The sequence below is a fragment of the Oncorhynchus kisutch genome, linkage group LG18, assembly GCF_002021735.2.
Source record: "Oncorhynchus kisutch isolate 150728-3 linkage group LG18, Okis_V2, whole genome shotgun sequence".
Classification (NCBI taxonomy): Eukaryota; Metazoa; Chordata; class Actinopteri; order Salmoniformes; family Salmonidae; genus Oncorhynchus; species Oncorhynchus kisutch.
In genome coordinates, this window is record NC_034191.2 from 28615586 (window position 1) to 28636130 (window position 20545).

At 43.4% G+C, this 20545-nt stretch overlaps 1 protein-coding gene across 5 annotated transcripts; it reads right to left on the reverse strand.

Moving 5' to 3' along the window:
- Window positions 1-1150: 1150 nt before the first annotated feature.
- Window positions 1151-18756, reverse strand: tada2a (transcriptional adaptor 2A). 5 transcript variants are annotated; one of them, XM_031795804.1, is made up of 15 exons: window positions 15102-15469; window positions 14556-14662; window positions 14389-14448; window positions 14146-14237; window positions 13804-13961; window positions 13129-13217; window positions 12733-12805; window positions 12532-12595; window positions 10318-10361; window positions 7438-7548; window positions 6877-6948; window positions 6472-6604; window positions 6002-6039; window positions 5530-5609; window positions 1151-5095 (listed from the first exon to the last, which is right to left on the reverse strand). In XM_031795804.1, exons 3-15 carry the CDS (start codon window positions 14389-14391, stop codon window positions 4910-4912), a joined length of 1143 nt encoding a protein of 380 aa, XP_031651664.1. In that variant the 5' UTR covers window positions 14392-14448; window positions 14556-14662; window positions 15102-15469; the 3' UTR covers window positions 1151-4909. The 5 variants fall into 5 exon arrangements, with proteins under 5 accessions (XP_031651664.1, XP_020364143.2, XP_031651665.1 ...); XM_020508554.2 differs by lacking the exon at window positions 15102-15469 and adding an exon at window positions 15830-16039 and having other exon boundaries at window positions 3930-5095; XM_031795805.1 differs by lacking the exon at window positions 15102-15469 and adding an exon at window positions 15712-15819 and having other exon boundaries at window positions 3930-5095.
- Window positions 18757-20545: the final 1789 nt, after the last annotated feature.

Consider the following 20545-nt stretch of genomic DNA (forward strand, 5'->3'; position numbering starts at 1 on the left):
AGGGGGGACTTGGCAGGCACTTAACAATGCCTTCTCAAATAAGCAGCAAATTATTTCCTGTTCATGATCCCTGAAGGGTCATTTATCTTATCATACAGTGTCTTGTCCTTACTGTGTATGCGTACACAACAGAGCAGTGAGTACTATTCATCCAAATACATGTTTGTCAGATGTATTGTAGGTTATCGATTGATCATATCTCCTCGATGACTGAACATAGGCCTACATAATTGAACTGATTGATCTGGTAGTTGTGCATTAGAAATGCTTCAGATTTGGCACAGAGTAGAGAGTACTAGAAAAAGGGTACTGATGCCATCCAATGCATCTCATATATTAACTGACCATCCTACCGATCCTTGACTTCGGCGATGTCATTTACAAAATAGCATCCAACACTCCTCGTGAATAAACATTTTGGCTATTGTAGCTGGGACTCTGTTTCATTCAACCATATTCTTACAAATTCTGGGTTGCAGACTGAGCTGTTTAATTGAAGTTCAGTTTATGAACATTGATAACATAATTCACGTAACAATTATTGACTGTATGTTTGTTTACTCCATGTGTAACTCTGTGTTGTTGTTTGTCACACTGCTTTGCTTTATCTTGGCCAGGTCACAGTTGTAAATGAGAACTTGTTCTCAACTAGCCTACCTGGTTAAATAAAGGTGAAATAAAAGTTAATAAAAAAATTACCAGCTGTTGTCAGCAAAAATGAAAAACAACAGGAGTGTGTGACAAAAAGAGAGCTCTTAAAATATTAACACGTTCCACTTGCGTTCTGTGTTTTATGCGTAATGTAAAGTGGCGCTATTCCATCACATGCACTTTAACTTCAATGGATGAACAGAGGCAGAGTTTCCCCTAAAGGAAGTCAGTATCACTTCACCCCTGTAGGGATGGATGGGGGAAGGGAGTGATGGTGAGTGCATCTGAACAGACAGTGTGTGGGTGAAGAGAGAAATGGTACACTGTAGCTAAACCCAGCCTGCTTGGTTTTACAGTGCAGCTGAGCCCAGTATGCTTGGTTTTACACTGTAGCTGAGCCAAGCCTGCTTGGATTTACACTGTAGCTAAACCTAACCTGCTTAATTTGACACTCCCCCCATAACAAGCAAAAGCTCTTGTAATTTGAACAACTAACCTCACTGATTCGTTATTTTATTGATCATTGCCATGTCACGCTTATTCCAAGACAACCCAGCAAATTAACTTGTTTACCTGGCCATGAGACATTGGTGTCAAAATGAATGTCCCAGAGCTTCTTACTGCCTGATAAACGTTCTCTCGCCCACAGAACCTCATCCCGATTTCCTCCCATGATACCTGCACTCGGTCTATGTCCCAAACAACACCCTAGTACCTTTATAATGCACTACTTTTGACTAGGGTCTATGGGCTCTGGTCAAAAGTAGTACACTTTATAGGGAATAATGTACCTTTTGGGACAGTCTCTCTTTCCTATTTCACACTCCTCCATCTTCTCAACAGGAGGTAGGCAGGTGGCAGAGTGTGTGTATCCTAAATGGCACCCTGTTCCCTATATATTGCACTACTTTTGACCAGGGCCCATTTGCAATGTAGATAAGGGGTTCACGTGGCCCCACAGAGCCACATTGATTGAGAGTCCAGTCATTGTACCTGGGAGGCAGAGCTTATACCAACAGTGCTGACAACTTTTTCAAACTCTCCAATACACCTACAACCTCACAAGCCATCTTGAACTGCATTGGTCTTAACAAGGTCCTGCATAGTCTGCAGCAGACTGGTATTATAAGAAACTATGTGATTGGGGCAAAGGATACTAGTTAGGGACCACAGTAACAGACACTGATCTTGCTGAACCTCAGAATCATAAACAATATTCTAGTATCATAGCAAAAAAGAGAAATAACAATAGGTTGCAAAACAGACTTTCTGGGTTCTTCATCCCTGTAGACAGAGCACATTTCCAGGCCCAAGGCCATTTCAGGAAGCAGCCTCCTTCTTATCATCAAAGGGGGGGATCTGGAGCTGTAATCAGGCTATTAGCGCTGGCTGACGTGACACCGCTGCTCTGATAATGCCATCAGAGTAGAGGGAGAGGCCGCTGGGATGGCTGGCTGGGTCTAGGTGGTAGTTAGCATTAGTCACATCTCTCACGTCACACCAGGGCCTGTATGTATATAGAGTTTCAAGTTAAAAGTGCTGATTTAGGATCAGTTTTGCCTTTTGGATTTCTAAGATTACATGGATGGGTGGGGGTGTCTGATCCTAGGTCAGCACTCCTACTCTGAAAAGTTGTAGAAATACAGCCCCAGACTCACTCCACTGGCAGAGAAGGAATCGAATCAGAGATGGAACCCATTATCAAACTGGGAGAGGTGTTGCTAACAGAACCTGCTTAGATAAAGCAACTCAGCACCGATGCTATGATGGAAAGTTGGTTATCATGTAACAGGTAACTGCTATTACACATTGATGATAAGTAAAATACACCATGTACTGTTATACATTTTACATAAAACATTTCATTACAAGGAGAAATAAATACACTATTTTCTTATCTGCTCCTGTGTCACTGACAATTAAAGTACTGTACAAATAGGAAGGTACAGTACCAGTCAAAAGTTGACACCTACTCATTCCAAGGTTTTTCTTTATTTGTACTATTTTCTACATTGTAGAATAACAGTGAATACATCAAAACTATGAAATAACACAATAAAAGTGTTCAAATCAAAATATATTTTATATTTTAGATTCTTCAAAGTAGCCACCCTTTGCTTTGATGACAGCTTTGCACACTTGGCATTCTCTCAACCAGCTTAAATCAGGTAGTCAGCTGGAATACATTTCAATTAACAGGTGTGCCTTGTTAAAAAGTTAATTTATGGAATTTCTTTCCTTCCTAACCCATTCAGTATACAGAAGATAGATTGTTTGGTAAAAGACCAAGTCCATATTATGGCAAGAACAGCTCAAATAAGCAAAGAGAAACAACAGTCCATCATTACTTTAAGACATGAAGGTCAGTCAATCCAGAACATTTCAAGAACTTTGAAAATGTATTCAAGTGCAGTCACAAAAACCATCAAGTGTTATGATGAAACTGGCTCTCATGAGGACCACCACATGAAAGGAAGACCCAGAGTTACCTCTGCTGCAGAGGATAAATTAAATAGAGTTACCAGCCTCAGAAATTACAGCCCAAATAAATGCTTCACAGAGTTCAAGTAACAGACACATCAACTGTTCAGAGGAGACTGCATGAATCAGGCCTTCGTGGTCAAATTGCTGCAAAGAAATCACTACTAAAAGGACACCAATAATAAGAAGAGACTTGCTTGGGCCAAGAAACATGAGCAATGGACATTAGATAGGTGGAAATCTGTCCTTTGGACTGATGAGTCCAAATTTGAGATTATTGTGTCTTTGTGAGACGCAGAGTAGGTGAACGCTTGATCTCCGCATGTGTAGCTCCCACTGTGAAGCACGGAGGCGGTGTGATGGTACATGCAGGTGACACTGTCAGTGATTTATTTAGAATTCAAGCCCCACTTAACCAACATGGCTACCACAGCATTCTGCGGCGATACTCCATCCCATCTGGCTTGCACTTAGGGACTATCATTTGTTTTACAACAGGACAATGACCCAACACACCTCCATGCTGTGTAAGGGCTATTTGACCAAGAAGGAGAGTAATGAGTGCTGTATCAGATGACCTGGCTTCCACAATCATCCGACCTCAACCCAATTGAGATTGTTTGGGATGAGTTGGATCACAGAGTGAAGGAAAAGTAGCCAACAAGTGCTCAGCATATGTGGGAACTCCTTCAAGACCGTTGGAAAAGCATTCTAGGTGAAGATGGTTAAGAGAATGAAAAGCTGTCATCAAGGCTACTTTGAAGAACCTAAAATATTTTTTAGATTATTTAAAACACTTTTTTTTTTTTTTCAATCCTACATGATTCCATGTGTTATTTCATAGTTTTGATGTCTTCTCTATTATTCTACAATGTAGAAAATAGTAAAATGAAGAAAAACCCTTGAATGTGTAGGTGTGTCCAAACTTTTGACTGGTACTGTGTCAGTTTGGTTAGAACATATACAAGGCAAGACTGACGCAAAATGTAGGACCTGAAGTTGATAACAAATTCAGAGATACACTACATGACCAAAAGTATGTGATCGTCAAACAGCTCATTCCAAAATCATGGGCATTGGTCCTCCCTTCGCTGCTATAACAGCCTCCACTCTTCTGGGAAGGCTTTCTACTAGTGGTTGGAACATCGCTGCGGGGACATGCAGCCACAAGGGCATTAGTGAGGTCAGGCACTGATTTTGGGTGATTAGGCCTGGCTCACAGTCAGCTTTTCATTTTATCCCAAAAGGTTTCGATGGGTTTATGTCAGGGCTCTATGCGGGCCAGTCAAGTTCTTCCACACCGATCTCGACAAACCATTACATTTTTTTTACCCCCTTTTCGTGGTATCCAACTGTTAGTTATTACCATCTTGTCTCATCGCTACAACTCCCGTACGGGCTCGGGAGAGACGAAGGTCGAAAGCCATGCGTCCTCCGAAACACAACCCAACCAAGCGCGCATCCTGGCGACCTTGGTTAGCTTGGTTAGCCCGGCCCGCCACAGGAGTCGCTGGTGCGCGATGAGACAAGGATATCCATACCGGCCAAACCCTCTCTAACCCGGATGACATCAGGCCAATTGTGCGTCGCCCCACGAACCATTTCACCAAGACAACATGAGAATAAAACGTATCAGTTAGTGTCCAGTCCAGCCGACCTCTGCTGGAACAGTTCTGACTCTGGATGCGTCCCAAATAGCACCCGGCTCTGGTCAAAAGTAGTGCACTATTTAGGGAATCGGGTTCCATTTATGACACAACCTTGGTCTCAGGCTGGCCTAGGTCTTGTTGATGTAGCCCTCCTTGATCAGGAAGTCGTAGATCTTGCGTGTCTTGTTGACGTCGATCTTGATGAGTGCCCGGGCCTGTGCCAGCCGTAGACCACCCTGCCGCCTGCACTCGTTCAGCAGGGCCTGCTTGTACTCCAGGTAGGCACCTGGCACCAGACGCACCACCTGGCACAGCTGCAGCCAGCCACAGGAGAGAGAGAGAGCGAGAGACACGCCATGTTACATCAACAAAATGCCAGTCATGACTGCATCCCAAATACCACTGTATTCCCCATAGAGCAGCGCTCTCCAAGACGTTTTCTGCAGAGGTGCTGTCCTGTAGGTTTTCGCTACAACACCGGATTCTGATAATTAGCTTGTTGATAAGCTGAATCAGGTTAGTTACAACTGGGGTTGGAGCAAAAACCTGCAGGAGGACAGCTCTCCAGGAACAGAGTTGGAGCCCTGCTATAGAGTATACTACTTTTTACCAGGGCCTACGAGGAATAGGGTACCATTTAGGACACACTCTCTGTTTAGCCCTTCATTTCCTGCCCTGGTGGGGCTGAGAGTCTTACATCCATAGAGATCCTATAATTCATATGTAATGTAATGGATTCTGTGTGTACCTCTTTCTCCCTGTCGTTGAGCTTCTCTGTCCCTGGCAGGCCGGTCAGGTTGAGAGGAGGGGCGCTTCTCCTGCCTGTTGCTGTGGAACAATAACACTGTTTAACAGATCTATATAAAAAAAAAAGACTATTCTCTTATTGTTATAAATGACAAACTGATGGGTTGACAAAATCAGTTTTGTGAGGAAAATAAAGACAAATATTTATGACAGGCAAATTAGTATAAATATAGCTGTGTGGAAATGACTGAGTACATAGATGTGTCCTACTTGTGCACTGGAGGTCACTGAATGACAACGGAAACAGGGAAGATAAAGCTAACAGACAAATAAGCATAACAGTCCTGTACGTTGACTGGATTTCTGGATGAGCATCTCTGAGAATACATTAATGTGACTGCACCTGGGACCATGACAAGAAGAGAGGTAGCGGGGGAAGGAGAGGAAGGGAGGGTAAGGAAGAGAATCCTTACCTGATGTGGTGATGACAACAGGAGTGATACCAGCATCACTGTTGAAAGAGAAGTGTCACTACAGGCAATGCACACACACACTTCACTCTCCGGGATCATTGGCCACAGAGAGAATTAATCACTAGCAGTACTAGCAGTTCTGTTTTTTTCCCCCATAAAGAATCATTATCAGAACACCCAAGAGCTGTGCTTAGGATAAACAAATTGACAAAAACAGCTCTACATAAAAAAATTTAATCAACAATCAAGCACTGCTTGTTGCAGTTAGAGCCAAACACACCGTAATAAACTGCAGAAGTGGGTGGTATCTCAGTTACAGCCAGGCACTAGTATCCCTGATTCAAATAGTCAACTAATCATCAAGCCATTGATTAGTAGAATCAGGTGGGCTAGTGTTGAACGTACAACCACATGGTCCAGAGGAATGGATTGTGAAACACTGGACAAAAGGGTAAGAGGACGGGGCTCACATGTCAGCCTGTTTGCTGAGCCACTGCTGGCAGGCCCGTCCGTCCTGAATGTACTGCAGCACATCAACTAGCATGGTCCTCTTCCTCCGCTCATCCTCCCGCACGTGCTTCACACGCTCATACACCTTGGCACCTGCAGGGGGACACAGAGGAGGGAGGGGGTTACTGGTACAGTCAGCCCTGGGTCCTGGCTGACACAAGGAAGTCACTAATGAGGCTCTGCCTGTCCCAAATGTAACCCTTTTCCTACAAAGTGCACTATTTTTGACCAGCGCTGTATGGGCTATGGTCAAAAGAAATGCACTAGATAGGGAGCCATTTGGGACACAGATTCTGAGGGGGACTGTCTGGCAGTAGGGGGGGGGGGGGGGGGGGGGCAGGGTTATATGGGTAGACTGGACTCACTGCAGAAAGACTGGATGCCTGCTCTCCTGTACTCCTGCAGCCTGCCAATCTCTCTCCTCAGCTCAAACTCCACTGAAAGACAAGGATGACATGAGGTCAGAAAGGCCTGTCCACTCACCTCACCGGTCTATACTGCAGACAGGGACAGACAGGTGGAGAGAGAAACTCTTTACCCCTCAGACCTGTGCCTACCGAGAGGTGAACATCAGATCAGAGTTGTAACCCAGGCAGGCTCTACCTCTACTGCTGCTCTCTCTGACACAAAGGAGTAGTGCCATGCTATCCTGAAGCCCAAGCCCTTTAATCAGAACGAGATGTCTCAGCCCCAGACAGTCATGTGACCTCCAGCAGGCCAGCCGCTGAGGTCTGCTGCTGCGTAAGGACAGGAGGTAATCTGATAGGCTCATTACCCCAGCGATGAACTTAGTGTTACCAAGTTTATTAAAGACAAGGGATTATAGGATGTGTGACTGTGGAGGGAGAAGGGTTGGAAGAAACTGAATTCTGTAGGTGTGAACATCAAATGCCTACTGTGTGTGCGCATTATAATGTCATACTCACATGCATGACTCTCTATGAACTTGTCGTGTTCGATAGGGCCCACCACCCTGGCGAAACGTCTCATAGCATCATACAGATCCTGTACCTCCTTAGGGTAGCGATGCTCCAGGACTGTAAGATAAAAACACAATGGTCGCGAGACGTAGCTGTAATTGTAGAGCAGGACTGCCCAACCCTCTTCCTGGAGATCTACCGTCCGGTAGGTTCAGTCTAACACTACATACCCGACTCAGCCAGTTAAGGTCTTGGTGAGCAGCTAATAAGTAGAATGAGGTGGTACATTAGAGTTGGACTGTAAACCCAGTAGATCTCCAGGAAGAGGGTATGACAGCAGTGATCTGTAGCACATTCATTTTTGGTAGATTAGAGGCTTTTGAGGAACATCAGAGGAGAAAATGTCCAGACATTGCACATTGAGTGACCCCCTTGCGTCACTGAGATAACCTGCTGTGGCCATGAACGGTTTAAAAGATCCCCCGATGGGCATTTGAACATAACAAGATTCAACAACTGGAGACAAACTCAAAAAGTTCCACAGACATATGACCAACATAAATGGAATGTGTCCCTGAACAAGGGGGGAGGGGGCGTCAAAATCAAAGGTAACAGTCAGTATCTGGTGTGGCCACAAGCTGCATTAAATCTCCTAATGGACTGCACCAGATTTGCCAGTTCTTGCTGTGAGATGTTACCCCACTCTTCCACAAAGGCACCTGCAATTTCCCGGACATTTCTGGGGGGGGAACGGCCCTAGACCTCACCCTCGGATCCAACAGGTCCCAGACGTGCTCAATGGGATTGATATCCAGAACGAGCAGTGTCACTGGTGGCATTGTCATGCTGGAGGGTCATGTCAGGAGGAGCCTGCAGGAAGGGTACCACATGAGGGAGGAGGATGGCTTCCCTGTAACACACAGCGTTGAGATTGCCTGCAATGACAACAAGCTCAGTCCAATGATGCTATTACACACCGCCCCAGACAATGACGGACCTTCCACCTCCAAATCGATCCCGCTCCAGAGTACTGGCCTTGGTGTAACGCTCATTCCTTCGACTATAAACACGAATCCGACCATCACCCCAGGTGAGCTAAAACCATGAATCGTCAGTGAAGAGCACTTTTTGCCAGTCCTGTCTGGTCCAGCGACGGTGGGTTTGTGCCCATAGGCGATGTTGTTGCCGGTGATGTCTGGTGAGGACCTTCCTTACAACAGGTCTACAAGCCCTCAGTCCAGCCTCTCAGCCTATTGCGAACAGTCTGAGCACTGATGGAGGGATTGTGCGTTCCTGGTGTAACTCGGGCATGGCATCCTGTACCTGTCCCGCAGGTGTGATGTTCAGATGTATTGTTCCTGTGCAGGAGTTACACGTGGTCTGCCACTGCGAGGACGATCAGCTGTCCATCCGGTCTCCCTGTAGCACTGTCTTAGGCATCTCACAGTACAGGCAGACATTGCAATTTATTGCCCTTACCACATCTGCAGTCCTCATGTCTCCTTAAAGCATGCCTAAGGCACGTTCACGCAAATGAGCAGGGACCCTGCTTTTCAGAGTCAGTTGAAAGGCCTCTTTAGTGTCCTAAATTTTCATAACTGACCTTAATTGCCATCTGTAAGCTGTTAGTGTCTTAACGACCACTCCACAGGTGCATGTTCATTAATTGTTTATGGTTCATTGAACAAGCATGGGAAACATTTTTTAAACCCTTTACAATTAAGAGCTGTGAAGTTATTTGGATTTTTACAAATTATCTTTGAAAGACAGGGTCCTGAAAAAGGGACATTTCTTTTTTTGCTGAGATATAGATATACATTTATTTATTTATTTATTGAGTGGACTCTCATGGCTTTGCAGACATGGTGATTTCTATATTATATATTCTGTACACAGTGAATGTGGGGGTAGTATGACAGCAGCTCAAGGCTGGCACAGCTTTGTCTATCTGCAAGCTGGCAGCAAGAGTTCCTCATTGATTTAGTGGCTGTACAGTGATGAGAACGTGTCTGACATGCACACACAGGTAGAGCCAATGTCCTGCGGAGTCAAAGATTTGAAACACTCCATAACAGGAATGGGCTGGATTGGTGGTCCTGAGGTACTGATGCCTATAAGAAGAGTGAGACAGTTTGTTCAAACTGCCTGGAGCAACAGCATGATCAGCCTAGGCACGACACTGAGCCTCCCAGGCTTGGACACGGCTTCCATTACCGTATGACTAACACACACACTTTGACAGTCTCCATGACAACCACGCTGCAGCTCTACCGCAACTCTGGGTTCTCTTTTGTCTTGAAAGACTAACGAGATAGGAGAGCCGTAGTGACTGGAGACTGGTAAATAAAACATAAGGGTGTCCTTTTCCACCCCTAAAACTACAGCCAATTTCCCAGAGCATCACCTGGAGATAACACTGCACTGGGCAGTAATGGAAAAAGAGGAACCGATTGTATAAATCTATTCAGGGAGTCTCTTGCAGTCCCATCTCCCATGAATAAAAAGCGGGACACAAAAATGTATTATATTACCAAGCTAGATGAAACACTGCCCATGGAGAGGGGATCAATAAGAGCTCACAAATCTCCAATACAGTTGGTCATTAGACCTGCAGTGTTCATTTCATAGGCATCTATTCATAGTGGAGCAATAATTATGCTGCAGCATGCTCTGGCACACGTCGCACTGGGCTATTCTCAGCTTCCAGCGTAAATAAAAGCACAGGCAGTGCCTCCAGGGTCCCTCGGGTTACTGTTGATCATTATTGCAACAGTTGTTTACATACAACCATGGATACATAATGCATACTCAGTCTGGGTGTTATAGTAACGCCTGGTCTCCTGGTTGTTCTGCAGCCCAGTTCTAATCTGTTAGGAGAGCACTTACTCTGGAACTTCCTCAGGTTGATCAGTCCATGGTCCCTGATGATCCTGTAAGGCAACATTAAGACACCAAAGTCAAAAATATGGACACGTCCATTGGTGAATACCAGCCCATTCTCAGGCCGGTAGAGAGAGTGAAAACAGCAGAGGGTTTAGACTGACATTTATTGAATGAGTGATGGTACCTTATATCTGCTAAACCTGAACCACATACACTACATGACCAAAGTATGTGGCCACCTGCTCGATAACCATCTCATTCAAAATCATGGGAATTAATATGGATTTGGTCCACCCCCCTTTGCTGCTAAAAACAGACTCCACTCTTCTGGGAAGGTTTTCCACTAGATGTTGAAACATTGGCCGAAAGGTAGCAAATCCCAGCAGCAGAAGAGCATTTGTGCACGGGGGCATTGTCATGCTGACACAGGAAAGGGCCTTCCCCAAACTGTTGCTACCAAGTTGGAAGCACAGAATAGTCTAGAATGTCATTGTATGCTGTAGCGTTAAGATTTCCCTTCACTGGAACTAAGGGGCCTTGCCCGAACCATGAAAACAGCCCCAAACCATTATTCTTCCTCCACCAAAAACTTTAGTTGGCTTTATGCATTTGGACAGGTAGCATTCTCCTGGCATCCGCCAAACACAGATTTGTCCGTCAGACTGCCAGATGGTGAAGTGGGATTCATCACTCCAGAGAACGCGTTACTACTGCTCCAGAGTCCAATGGTGGTGAGCTTTACACCACTCAGCAGATGCTTGGCATTGCGCATGGTGATCAGCATTGCGCATGGTGATCTTAGGCTTGTGTGCAGCTGGAAATGCATTTCATGAAGCTCCCGAGTCCCGACAGTTCTTGTGCAGAGGTTGCTTCGAGGCAGTTTGGAACTCGTTAGTGAGTGTGGCAACCAAGAACAGACGATTTTTAAGCACTACGCGATTCAGCACTCAACAGTCGTGTTCTGTGAGCTTGTGTGCCCTACCACTTCGCAGCTGAGCCTTTGTTGCTCCTAGACGTTTCCACTTCACAATAACACAGATGACCGAGGCAGCTCTAGCAGGGCAGACATTTGACGAACTGACTTGTTGAAAGGTGGCATCCTATGTCAGTGACACATTGAAAGTCACGGAGCTCTTCAGTAAGGCCATTCTACTGCCAATGTTTGTCTATGGAGATTTTTTTTTACCCCTTTATTTAACTGGGCAAATCAGTTAAGAACAAATTCTTATTTTCAATGACGGCCTAGGAACAGTGGGTTAACAGTCCAACGCTCTAACCACTAGGCTACCCTGCTGCCCCACATGGCTGTGTGCTCAATTTTATACACCTGTCAGCAACAGGTGGCTGAAATAGCCAAAAAGACTAATTTAAAAGGGGTGTCCACATACTTTTGTATATATAGTATAGCTTGAAGGTATGGTTCTGAGAACAGCTTTGCAACAAGTAGGCTTCCTATGCTGTGAAACAGGACCTGACAGTGGGGCTTACTGAGTTTGAACTATGTGGCCTGCAAGTCAAGAGTCACTGCTTTGGGCCTCTGCCATGTCACCAGCTCGGGGTGGGGGGGTCATTGGGCAGACTAGCAGTGTTACATCCCAAATGGCCCCCTAGTCCCTACATAGTGCACTACTTTTGACCAGGGCCCATCAAAATTAATGCACTATGTAGGGAATGGGGGCCATTTGAGATGAGACAAACATGCACGGTCCTGGGAGCTCTGGCCAGCTAACATACAATTCACACCCCACATGCCATACCACAGAGTTAGGGGAGTAGCAACTCATTATGTTTGATTTAGTGATGGATGTATTACCACATGAATGGACTGACCACCATGGCCAAGACCAGTACTGACACACACTGAAGGGGGCTGAGGACGGAGTTTGACAATTCATGAACGTCTCAAATCTAAAAAAAATAAGTGACCAGGTCAAAGAATACTGAAATTTGACAGTTGTGTAATGTTTAAACCTTTCAGAATCAATAGCAACCGATGATTCTGAACCAGTGCTTATGGTAATAGACTAGTGTCAGTAGAATGTTGTGTTACTTGTGTAGGTATCACATTTCCAATTTTGGAAAGCAATTAAATGTTCTTGTGGAAACATTTGCAGAGGGTTATAGGCATATGATGAAAGGGCAAAGATTCTAAGATATTTGAGGCCATCTAGTGGCTGAATAAGCCCCTTACAACAGAGTTCAAACATTTCAACTTACTTCTTTCTTCTACCTCTCTCCCTTAACCTTGAATGGTATATGTCAACAACAGCAATCTTCAATGCTAGATTGAACCAGAAACATATGTCAGACAAAGCAATGAGGATATTTTGTACAATAAACATACACTTCCAATCTCTATTGAAAGAAGGGTTGGACTTCACTTTCAATTCAAATACAATTATAGCACTATCAACACACCATGTAGTAGGTCTGAGTCATCATCCACAAAATCAATGTCTTTCAGATCCCACTCAGCATAGTTGTCAAATTCCTAGACAGGATGACAAACAACAGGAGGGGACCATAGAAGGATAAGGAGATGAGTAAGCGTTCAATAGGACTGCAGAGAGATGGCCCTCTGGAGAACTAATATCTTCACTCATGCATACATAAGCAGGGTGGCAAGGGTTATGTCTTGGTTATTGTTAAGTAGTTACTATGATTCTAATTATAATGTGCCAGGAGTATGAGGACATGCTCATTATGACATGGGGAAATGTTTTTAGCAGAAGAGAAAAAGTGAATGTCTGACTATGGCTTGTGAGATTAGAACAACTAAAGGCATGGATGCTTTAAGACCCTAGTTCCCCTCACCTCCATGAAGTCTGCTCTGGCAGGCATGTATCCAGCCATGTCTCGAGACAACAGAGAGTCAAAGGTGGGCCTGGGGGGATCGTCAGTGGCTGGGAGGAAAACCAACATAGTACTTATACCTAGTGCTCGGAAATGGCCCGCATGATAAACATGTTACTGCTGTGTAAGAAAGCAAGCATAAATGAGGAACAATGTAGTTGCATATCAGATAAATCACAAAAGCCATGTATTCCTCCCTGCCTTTATCAGCTGGAAATCATACACAAGTCTAATTAAGCAATAAGGCCCGAGGAGGTGTGGTATATGGCCAATATACCACAGCTAAGGGCTGTTCTTATGCACAACACAACGTGGAGTGCCTGGACACAGCCCTTAGCCATGGTATATTGGCCATATATCACAAACCCCCGTGGTGCCTTATTGCTATTATAAACTGGTTATCAACGTAATTACAGCAGTAAATATACATGTTTTGTCATACGGTCTGATATAAAACAGCTGTCAACAAATCAGCATACAGGGCTCGAACCACCCAGTTAACAATTGCTTTTGAAGCATAGCCTAAATTGTATTTGTTGTATTGCTTCAGAATTCTATAATTTGTAAGACAAAAACTCTCCTTATTACTATGGAGGGAGAAATCCAGAGGAGTAGGTGTGTTGTGTGTATACTGACGTTTGAAGGGAATGGCTGTGTCTGCAGTACGAGCCTCCTCTATCTGTCTGAGATTGAGGAGGGTGGAGGAGAACAAGGGGTTGTTGATGAAGTTCTTCATGTAGTGGGCCTCACACTCCTCCTTGCTTTTGGTGCGCATCTGATACGCTACATCCTGCCTGTGCAGAGTCAAATAGAAAACTGACAGTTATGTTTTTGAAATCAATTTGAACATGTTTATATTGGCAGACAGTACACGAGAGTGCTGCTACGAAACAAGTTAGACTGCAAATGGCCCCTCGCCTGCAAGTTTGTAATATATGATGAGAGAGCGATTGTGTGTGTGTGTGTGTGTGTACTAACCAGTTCCCAAAGCCACAGTCCATAACTGCTTCCAGTACGGCCATCTCCTCCTGCGCTGTCCAGCCAGGTTCCAGCACAGGGAAGTCTGATGTCTGTGTGAGGGGGAGGCATGGTATTGAGCATGGTCACTATTGTTTAGCCAGAAACATAATTTTGGTAAATAATGGATAACTTAAGAGTCAACATTATAATAATATGCATTACTCAGAATGGATGACAGCACAATTAACAGGAATATCTTACCATTATTTCATACTTGTGATCACTCTCATGTTTCTTGAACTCAAACCCTCTGGTAAAACACTGGGGGGGGGGGGGGGGGGGGTATAGTGTCAGTAGAGTTATCTAGTTAGGCAAAATGTATTAACAGTTGTATGCGCATGCCAGAGGATGCAATGTGCACCCCTCACCTGGAGACATAGAAGGAAAGGTGAGGGTCCACACTCAGCACATTTTATGTAGGGTTCCACCAGGTTAGATGAGCAACCTCGACATGGGGGCTTGTCAGAAGGGTCATCTGAAAATAAGTCAGAGTAATGTCCAAAACTGGCCATTTCTACTGGTAACCATATGCAGACATTAGCTACTAGAAATCTTCTCTTAAAATCTGTATTATTGGTCAGATTTAAAGCAACCATCACAGGTTTAGCAGTAGCTAACGTTGGCTAACAGAAGGTGTATTCAGAAAGTAGTCAGACCCCTTGACTTTTTACACATTTTGTTACGTTACAGCATCATTCTAAAATAGATTAAATTGTTTTTTCCCCCCCTTCAATCTACACACAATATACCATATTGACAAAGCAAAAACAGGTATAGAATTTTTAGCAAATGTATTAACAATAAACTGAAATATCACATTTACAAGTATTCAGACCCTTTACTCAGTTGAAGCACCTTTAGCAGCGATTACAGCCTCGTGTATTTATGGGTATGATGCTACAAGCTTGGCACACCTGAATTTGGGGAGTGTCTCCCATTCTTCTCTGCAGATCCTCTCAATCTCTGTCAAGGTTTAAGGTGGCGCGTCGCTGCACTGCCATTTTCGACCTCACGGCTTGGTTTTTGCCCTGACATGCACTGTCAACGGTGGGACCTTATATAGACAGGTGTGTTCCTTTCCAAATCAATTTAATTTACCGCAGGTGGACTCCAATCAAGCTGTAGCAACATCTCAAGGATGGTCAATTTCGACAGGATGCACTAAAGCTCAATTTCGAGTTTTTATACATTTGCAAACATTTATAAAAACCTGTTTTCATTTTGTCATTGTGGAGTATTGTGTGTTGATTGATGAAGGAAAACAATAATTTAATTTTAGAATAAGGCGGTAACGTAACAATATGGGAAAAGTCAAGGAGTCTGAATACACTGTAACTAGCAAGCTAGCGTAGGCCCTTCAAGTCGGAAGCTAGCTGACAATTATGTAGCTAACAGAGATGCATTGGTTAGCTAGCTACAGTAGCTGGTTGAATCGATTAGCTACCCGAAGGCAAATACATAGTTAGCTAAATGGATAATTGTTAGCTAGCTGGGCTAGCCTTCTATCTAGCTATATGTAGCTACCGTTGCGTTAGTGCGCCGAGCTGAGCAGATAGTTAGATGGAAAACGATATCTCGTGCAAACTCGTTTTCAGTCGTGTTTGTGCGCTGTTTCTATCTGTGCAATTTAGCCAACACTTACTTCCAAAACATGCCAAGCGGTCCATAAGGTCAACCAATCAGCTGAAGCCCGAATATGTTGTTTGTTGCCAATGTATTTCTTCGCGTTCGATTCAGCGTGTCTGAAAAGGCAGCATTTGCGCAACTTTGTTGATTCTCTGTCTGGATGAATGCAATGCATTCGCGCAAACGCTGCACCGTTCATGCTCAAAAGTAAAGCATTTTTAAGGTTAACTAATCTATCGGAAAACACCGATTATATGCAACCAGAGTTGGACCACCAAAGCTATATTGGTGTTTTTTATGATTTTGAGTGGAACATGAAAATACCATCCCATTGAGAGAATGCCAAGATTGTGCAAAGCTCTCATCAAAGCAAAGGGTGGCTACTTTGAAGAATCTCGAATATAAAATATATATTTTTATTTGTTTAACACTTTTTTAGTTACTGAATGATTCCATGTGTTATTTCATAGTTTTGATGTCTTCACTATTATTCTACAATGTAGAAAATAGTCAAACTTTTGACTGGTACTATATATATGTATATACATTATTTTCTTCTAACTCTACCACCCCTCCCCTAATTGGAGTAAACTAATGAACAACACATTTTTTGCAGTATTACTTTAGTGCCTTGTTGTAAACAGGATACATGTTTTTGGAATATGTTATACTGTACAGGCTTCCTTTTCACTCTGTCATTTAGGTTAGTATTGTGGAGTAACTAAAATGTCAGGTTTCCTAACTCTAACTGTTTTAAAGTCACCATTGGCCTCATAGAAAAATCCCTGAACATTTTCCCTCCTCTCCAGCAACTGAGTTAGGAAGGACGCCTATACCTTTGTAGTGATTGGGTGTATTGATACACACTCCAAAGTGATATAACTTTACCATGCTGAAAGGGATATTCAATGTCTGCTTTTTACATTTTATCCAATTACCAATAGGTGCCCTTCTTTGTGAGGCATTGGAAAACCTCCCTGGTCTTTGTGGTTAAATCTGTGTTTGAAATTCACTGCTTGACTGAGGGACCTTACAGATAATTGTGTGTGAGGTGAGGTAGCCATTAACATTATTTTTTAAACTCTATTATTGCACACAGAGTGAGCCCATGCATCTTATTATGTGACTTGTTAAGTTTTACTCCTGAACTTATTTAAGCTTGCAATGACAAATGGGTTGAGTACTTATTGACACAAGTTAACATTGTTTATTAATTTGTCTAAATAAAAATAAAAACAATTCCACTTTGACATTGTGGTATTGTGTGTACTCCAGTGACAAAACAAATCTTTATTTAATCAATTTTAAATTCTGGCTCTAACACAACAAAATATGGAAAAAGTCAAGGGTGTGAATACTTTCTGAAGGCACTATAGATAGGCGTACATACAGCTAGGCTCTTTTAGAATCTGAGAGTGAAATACTTACACACTCATCTCTATAATCTAGGCTCAGCATTCCCGAAATTTCAACCTACATTACCTGTTGTCTGCTGATTTTGTTCCTATTTCGGGGGGTAATCTGATGCAAAATATCCGCAGGGAAGTGTTATCAACCCGACATTCAGTACTGTTGAGGACAACTCGATCGAAAAATTAAGGTAGAGACTGTTTAATAGTATAATAGAAAAATCTTTAATCAAGCAGCTGCGAGGGAGATCTATCTCTGATTTCACAGGTAAGAACTCAAACTCTAAATGGTAAAGAGTGAAACAGTGGTAAGATCCGTCAGCTCATTCATGTTTACTTCTGGGATCATGACCATCTGGTGGGGAAGATATACTGCTGTTTCACACAATCTCCTCACCAAGGTCGTAATGCATGAGAACAGGCAGAATGATAGCATAAGGACTCCAACCAGGGCTAGGAGACATTGCAACACAAGAGTTCTAATGTTCCTCAGGCTACTTTTCACCCATGCAAACAGATGCTGACCTTTCTCGTTATCTTGCTTGTTTACAGTATATACCTCCTGTCTGATAGTGGCAACTTACTCAGCAACACCAATAGATAAGTCTGGAATGTAAGTACAACATTCGTCACCCACCACTGCACAAACCCCTCAGCTGCTAGGAGAATATCCAATGACAATCTATTTTGTAAGACCATGTTCAGCAGTTAATTCTTCAAAAGCAGTAGCAGTAGCATTACGTATTCTTTCTACTTCATTTCCTAGTTCTATAATGGAATCAAGCACAGTTGTCATGCCATTTTGGGAATTAATGCATAGAAAAAAACATTACAATGGTCGTCCTATACAAGTGGGAGAAAAGGTGATTTGGGGGTACTGGGGTAGCACACATAGCAGGAACAACATAGGCAGCATAGCATGATCCTGACCAGTTTGTAGGCAGATAATAGTAGGCTTTCCCCCCAAACACATGCATAGATCCACTGACTGAGGAAGTAGGTTTAGCATACACACTGACATTCTTACGTTTATAATGTATTCCCATCGACATGTTAGGGTGGAATGTTTCATTTCTCAACAATAAGGGTAAGGTTATGTTATTGTAGAATGAAAGGTTATACTTACAATAACTTTCCCCCAACTGGAGACCGATTCCATATGCTTTATAACACAAATAACCTGGGGGAGAGTAGGCCAGGGTGATGGATTGCTTAGGCAGAGAGGTGGCATTATTAAAATAAAATCACCTTATCCTCCACCCAATCAAGCTCTCCGTCTCTAAGGTTACCTGCTTTGGTCTGCATCAATATTTAGTAAGCACAGAGAGGTATAGCTAGTAATGGCATAGTCTCAGCACTGTCTGGTAACAAACCCAACAATCTGATTCATTCTGTAGTACAGCGACATTACTAGCTAACTATAAGAAAGTGGTAAGGGTAAGCAGAGTGCCTCTACTGGGTTGTAGGAGATCCCAGGGTAAGCAGAGTGTGTCTACTGGGTTGTAGGAGGTCCCAGGGTAAGCAGAGTGCCTCTACTGGGTTGTAGGAGGTCCCAGGGTAAGCATAGTGCCTCCACTGGGTTGTAGGAGGTCCCAGGGTAAGCAGAGTGCCTCTACTGGGGTGTAGGAGTAACAGGAGTAACATCTTCTGGCTCTACTACCTGCTTACAGTGGGAGGCGTGGATCCAGGTGTCTTTCCCTAAGCACTTTACCACCGTTGGGCTTGTGAGGGAGATTTGTTGTGGTCCCTTCCACCTGGGTTTTGAAGGTTCTTTACCTCTGCCGTGCCTCCTCACCATTACCCAATCTCAGGGCTGGAGATCGTGATGGGGACAGTCGTCTGGGGAGGTTTGGGCAGCAGAGACCTGTGAGTGAATAGCTTGAGTACAGTTAGTCAGAGTTATACTGTACATCATCATAGTGTCATCCAACAGATGCAGATCTGGGACTGCAGCTGGTGGCGATGCTGGGGTCCTCATGGGACAGGCCATGAGTACCTCATGTGGACTAAGTCCAGTTTTCCTGACTGGGGTGGAACGCATTGAAAACAAGGCTAGTGTATATGGGTAGTGTATCCACCCAGGTAGTCCTGGTTGAGCACATGTTTTTGCCAGTTTATTTTTCAGAACGCCATTGTAGTGTTCTACAAGTCCAGAATTTTCCAGTTGAAACGGTACATGCAAATTTCTCTTAACTTAATCATTTCTCTTAATCATGTCTGTCAGGTGCAGGTGAAACGTTTTAATAAAACAATAAAACCAAGAACACGACACTAAACATAAGGCACTACGCCGATACACAAGAACAATACCAACTGGTGAGTAAACATGGGAGAGTGACATGCAAAGGGGAGGAATATGATGAAGGTAATGGAGTCCAGGTGTGCGTAATGATGAATCTCAGGACCGGTGGTTAGAACTCTGGCGACGTCGTAACCCGGGGGGGAGGAGCAGGAGCAGACGTGACAATGTCACACAGTTCATTGATTATCTTTGAGTTGAAATGTCTCCCCTTATTGCTATCTAGACTTTGTGGTATACAATATCATGTAGCAGGCATTAAGCCACAGTCTTTGCTTCCTTATTTAATGTGGGGAAGGCTTCAAGCCACACTGTGATTCATGCATCCAAGGTAACCCAACAGTGCCGGTTAAATAAAAATAAACAAATCTGAACAACAAATAACATTTGAATTACAACCCTTGATAACTCATAAGGGAATACTTTTATATAATACGGGAATTCAAGGAATCGTCAAATAGACTAGAGACAGGTTTCCCTCATTCGGGACAGCGGTCCCTCGCTCTCTCCTTCTCACAATCCAAATCACAATTAGAACTACTGATCAATTATAAACTAATTCATAATTCTCAGTGTTTACATAATACATTTAAATTTCAACCAATGTCCCTGATCTTTCTAGCGAGGGTGAACAGATCAGAAAGTCAGAACAGAGGTCATTCAATACCTGTTCTTTGAGTCTGTTCTTTAACTTTTCTTTCCCTTTACTTCAGACTCATTATTGTAAAACATTTCAAAGATTCTCTACACCAGGTATACATTGGGTTTTTCAGTACGTTTCTCATCAGGAGAACTTACATGTGTTCATCCAAAATTCAGACAATAGATACTTTAAGGTACATCCTTTTTAACCTGTGAAGAACCTACTAAAACAAAGTAGAAACACTCACACAATAAACCAGACACGGTTTTAACACCACTAACAAATATTTATTTGTATAAACGGGTGGTGTATGTGTGTGTGTGTATGCAGATGTGTGTTTGGTAAAACATTGTGCAAGAACAAACAAATGGCCAGGCCTTA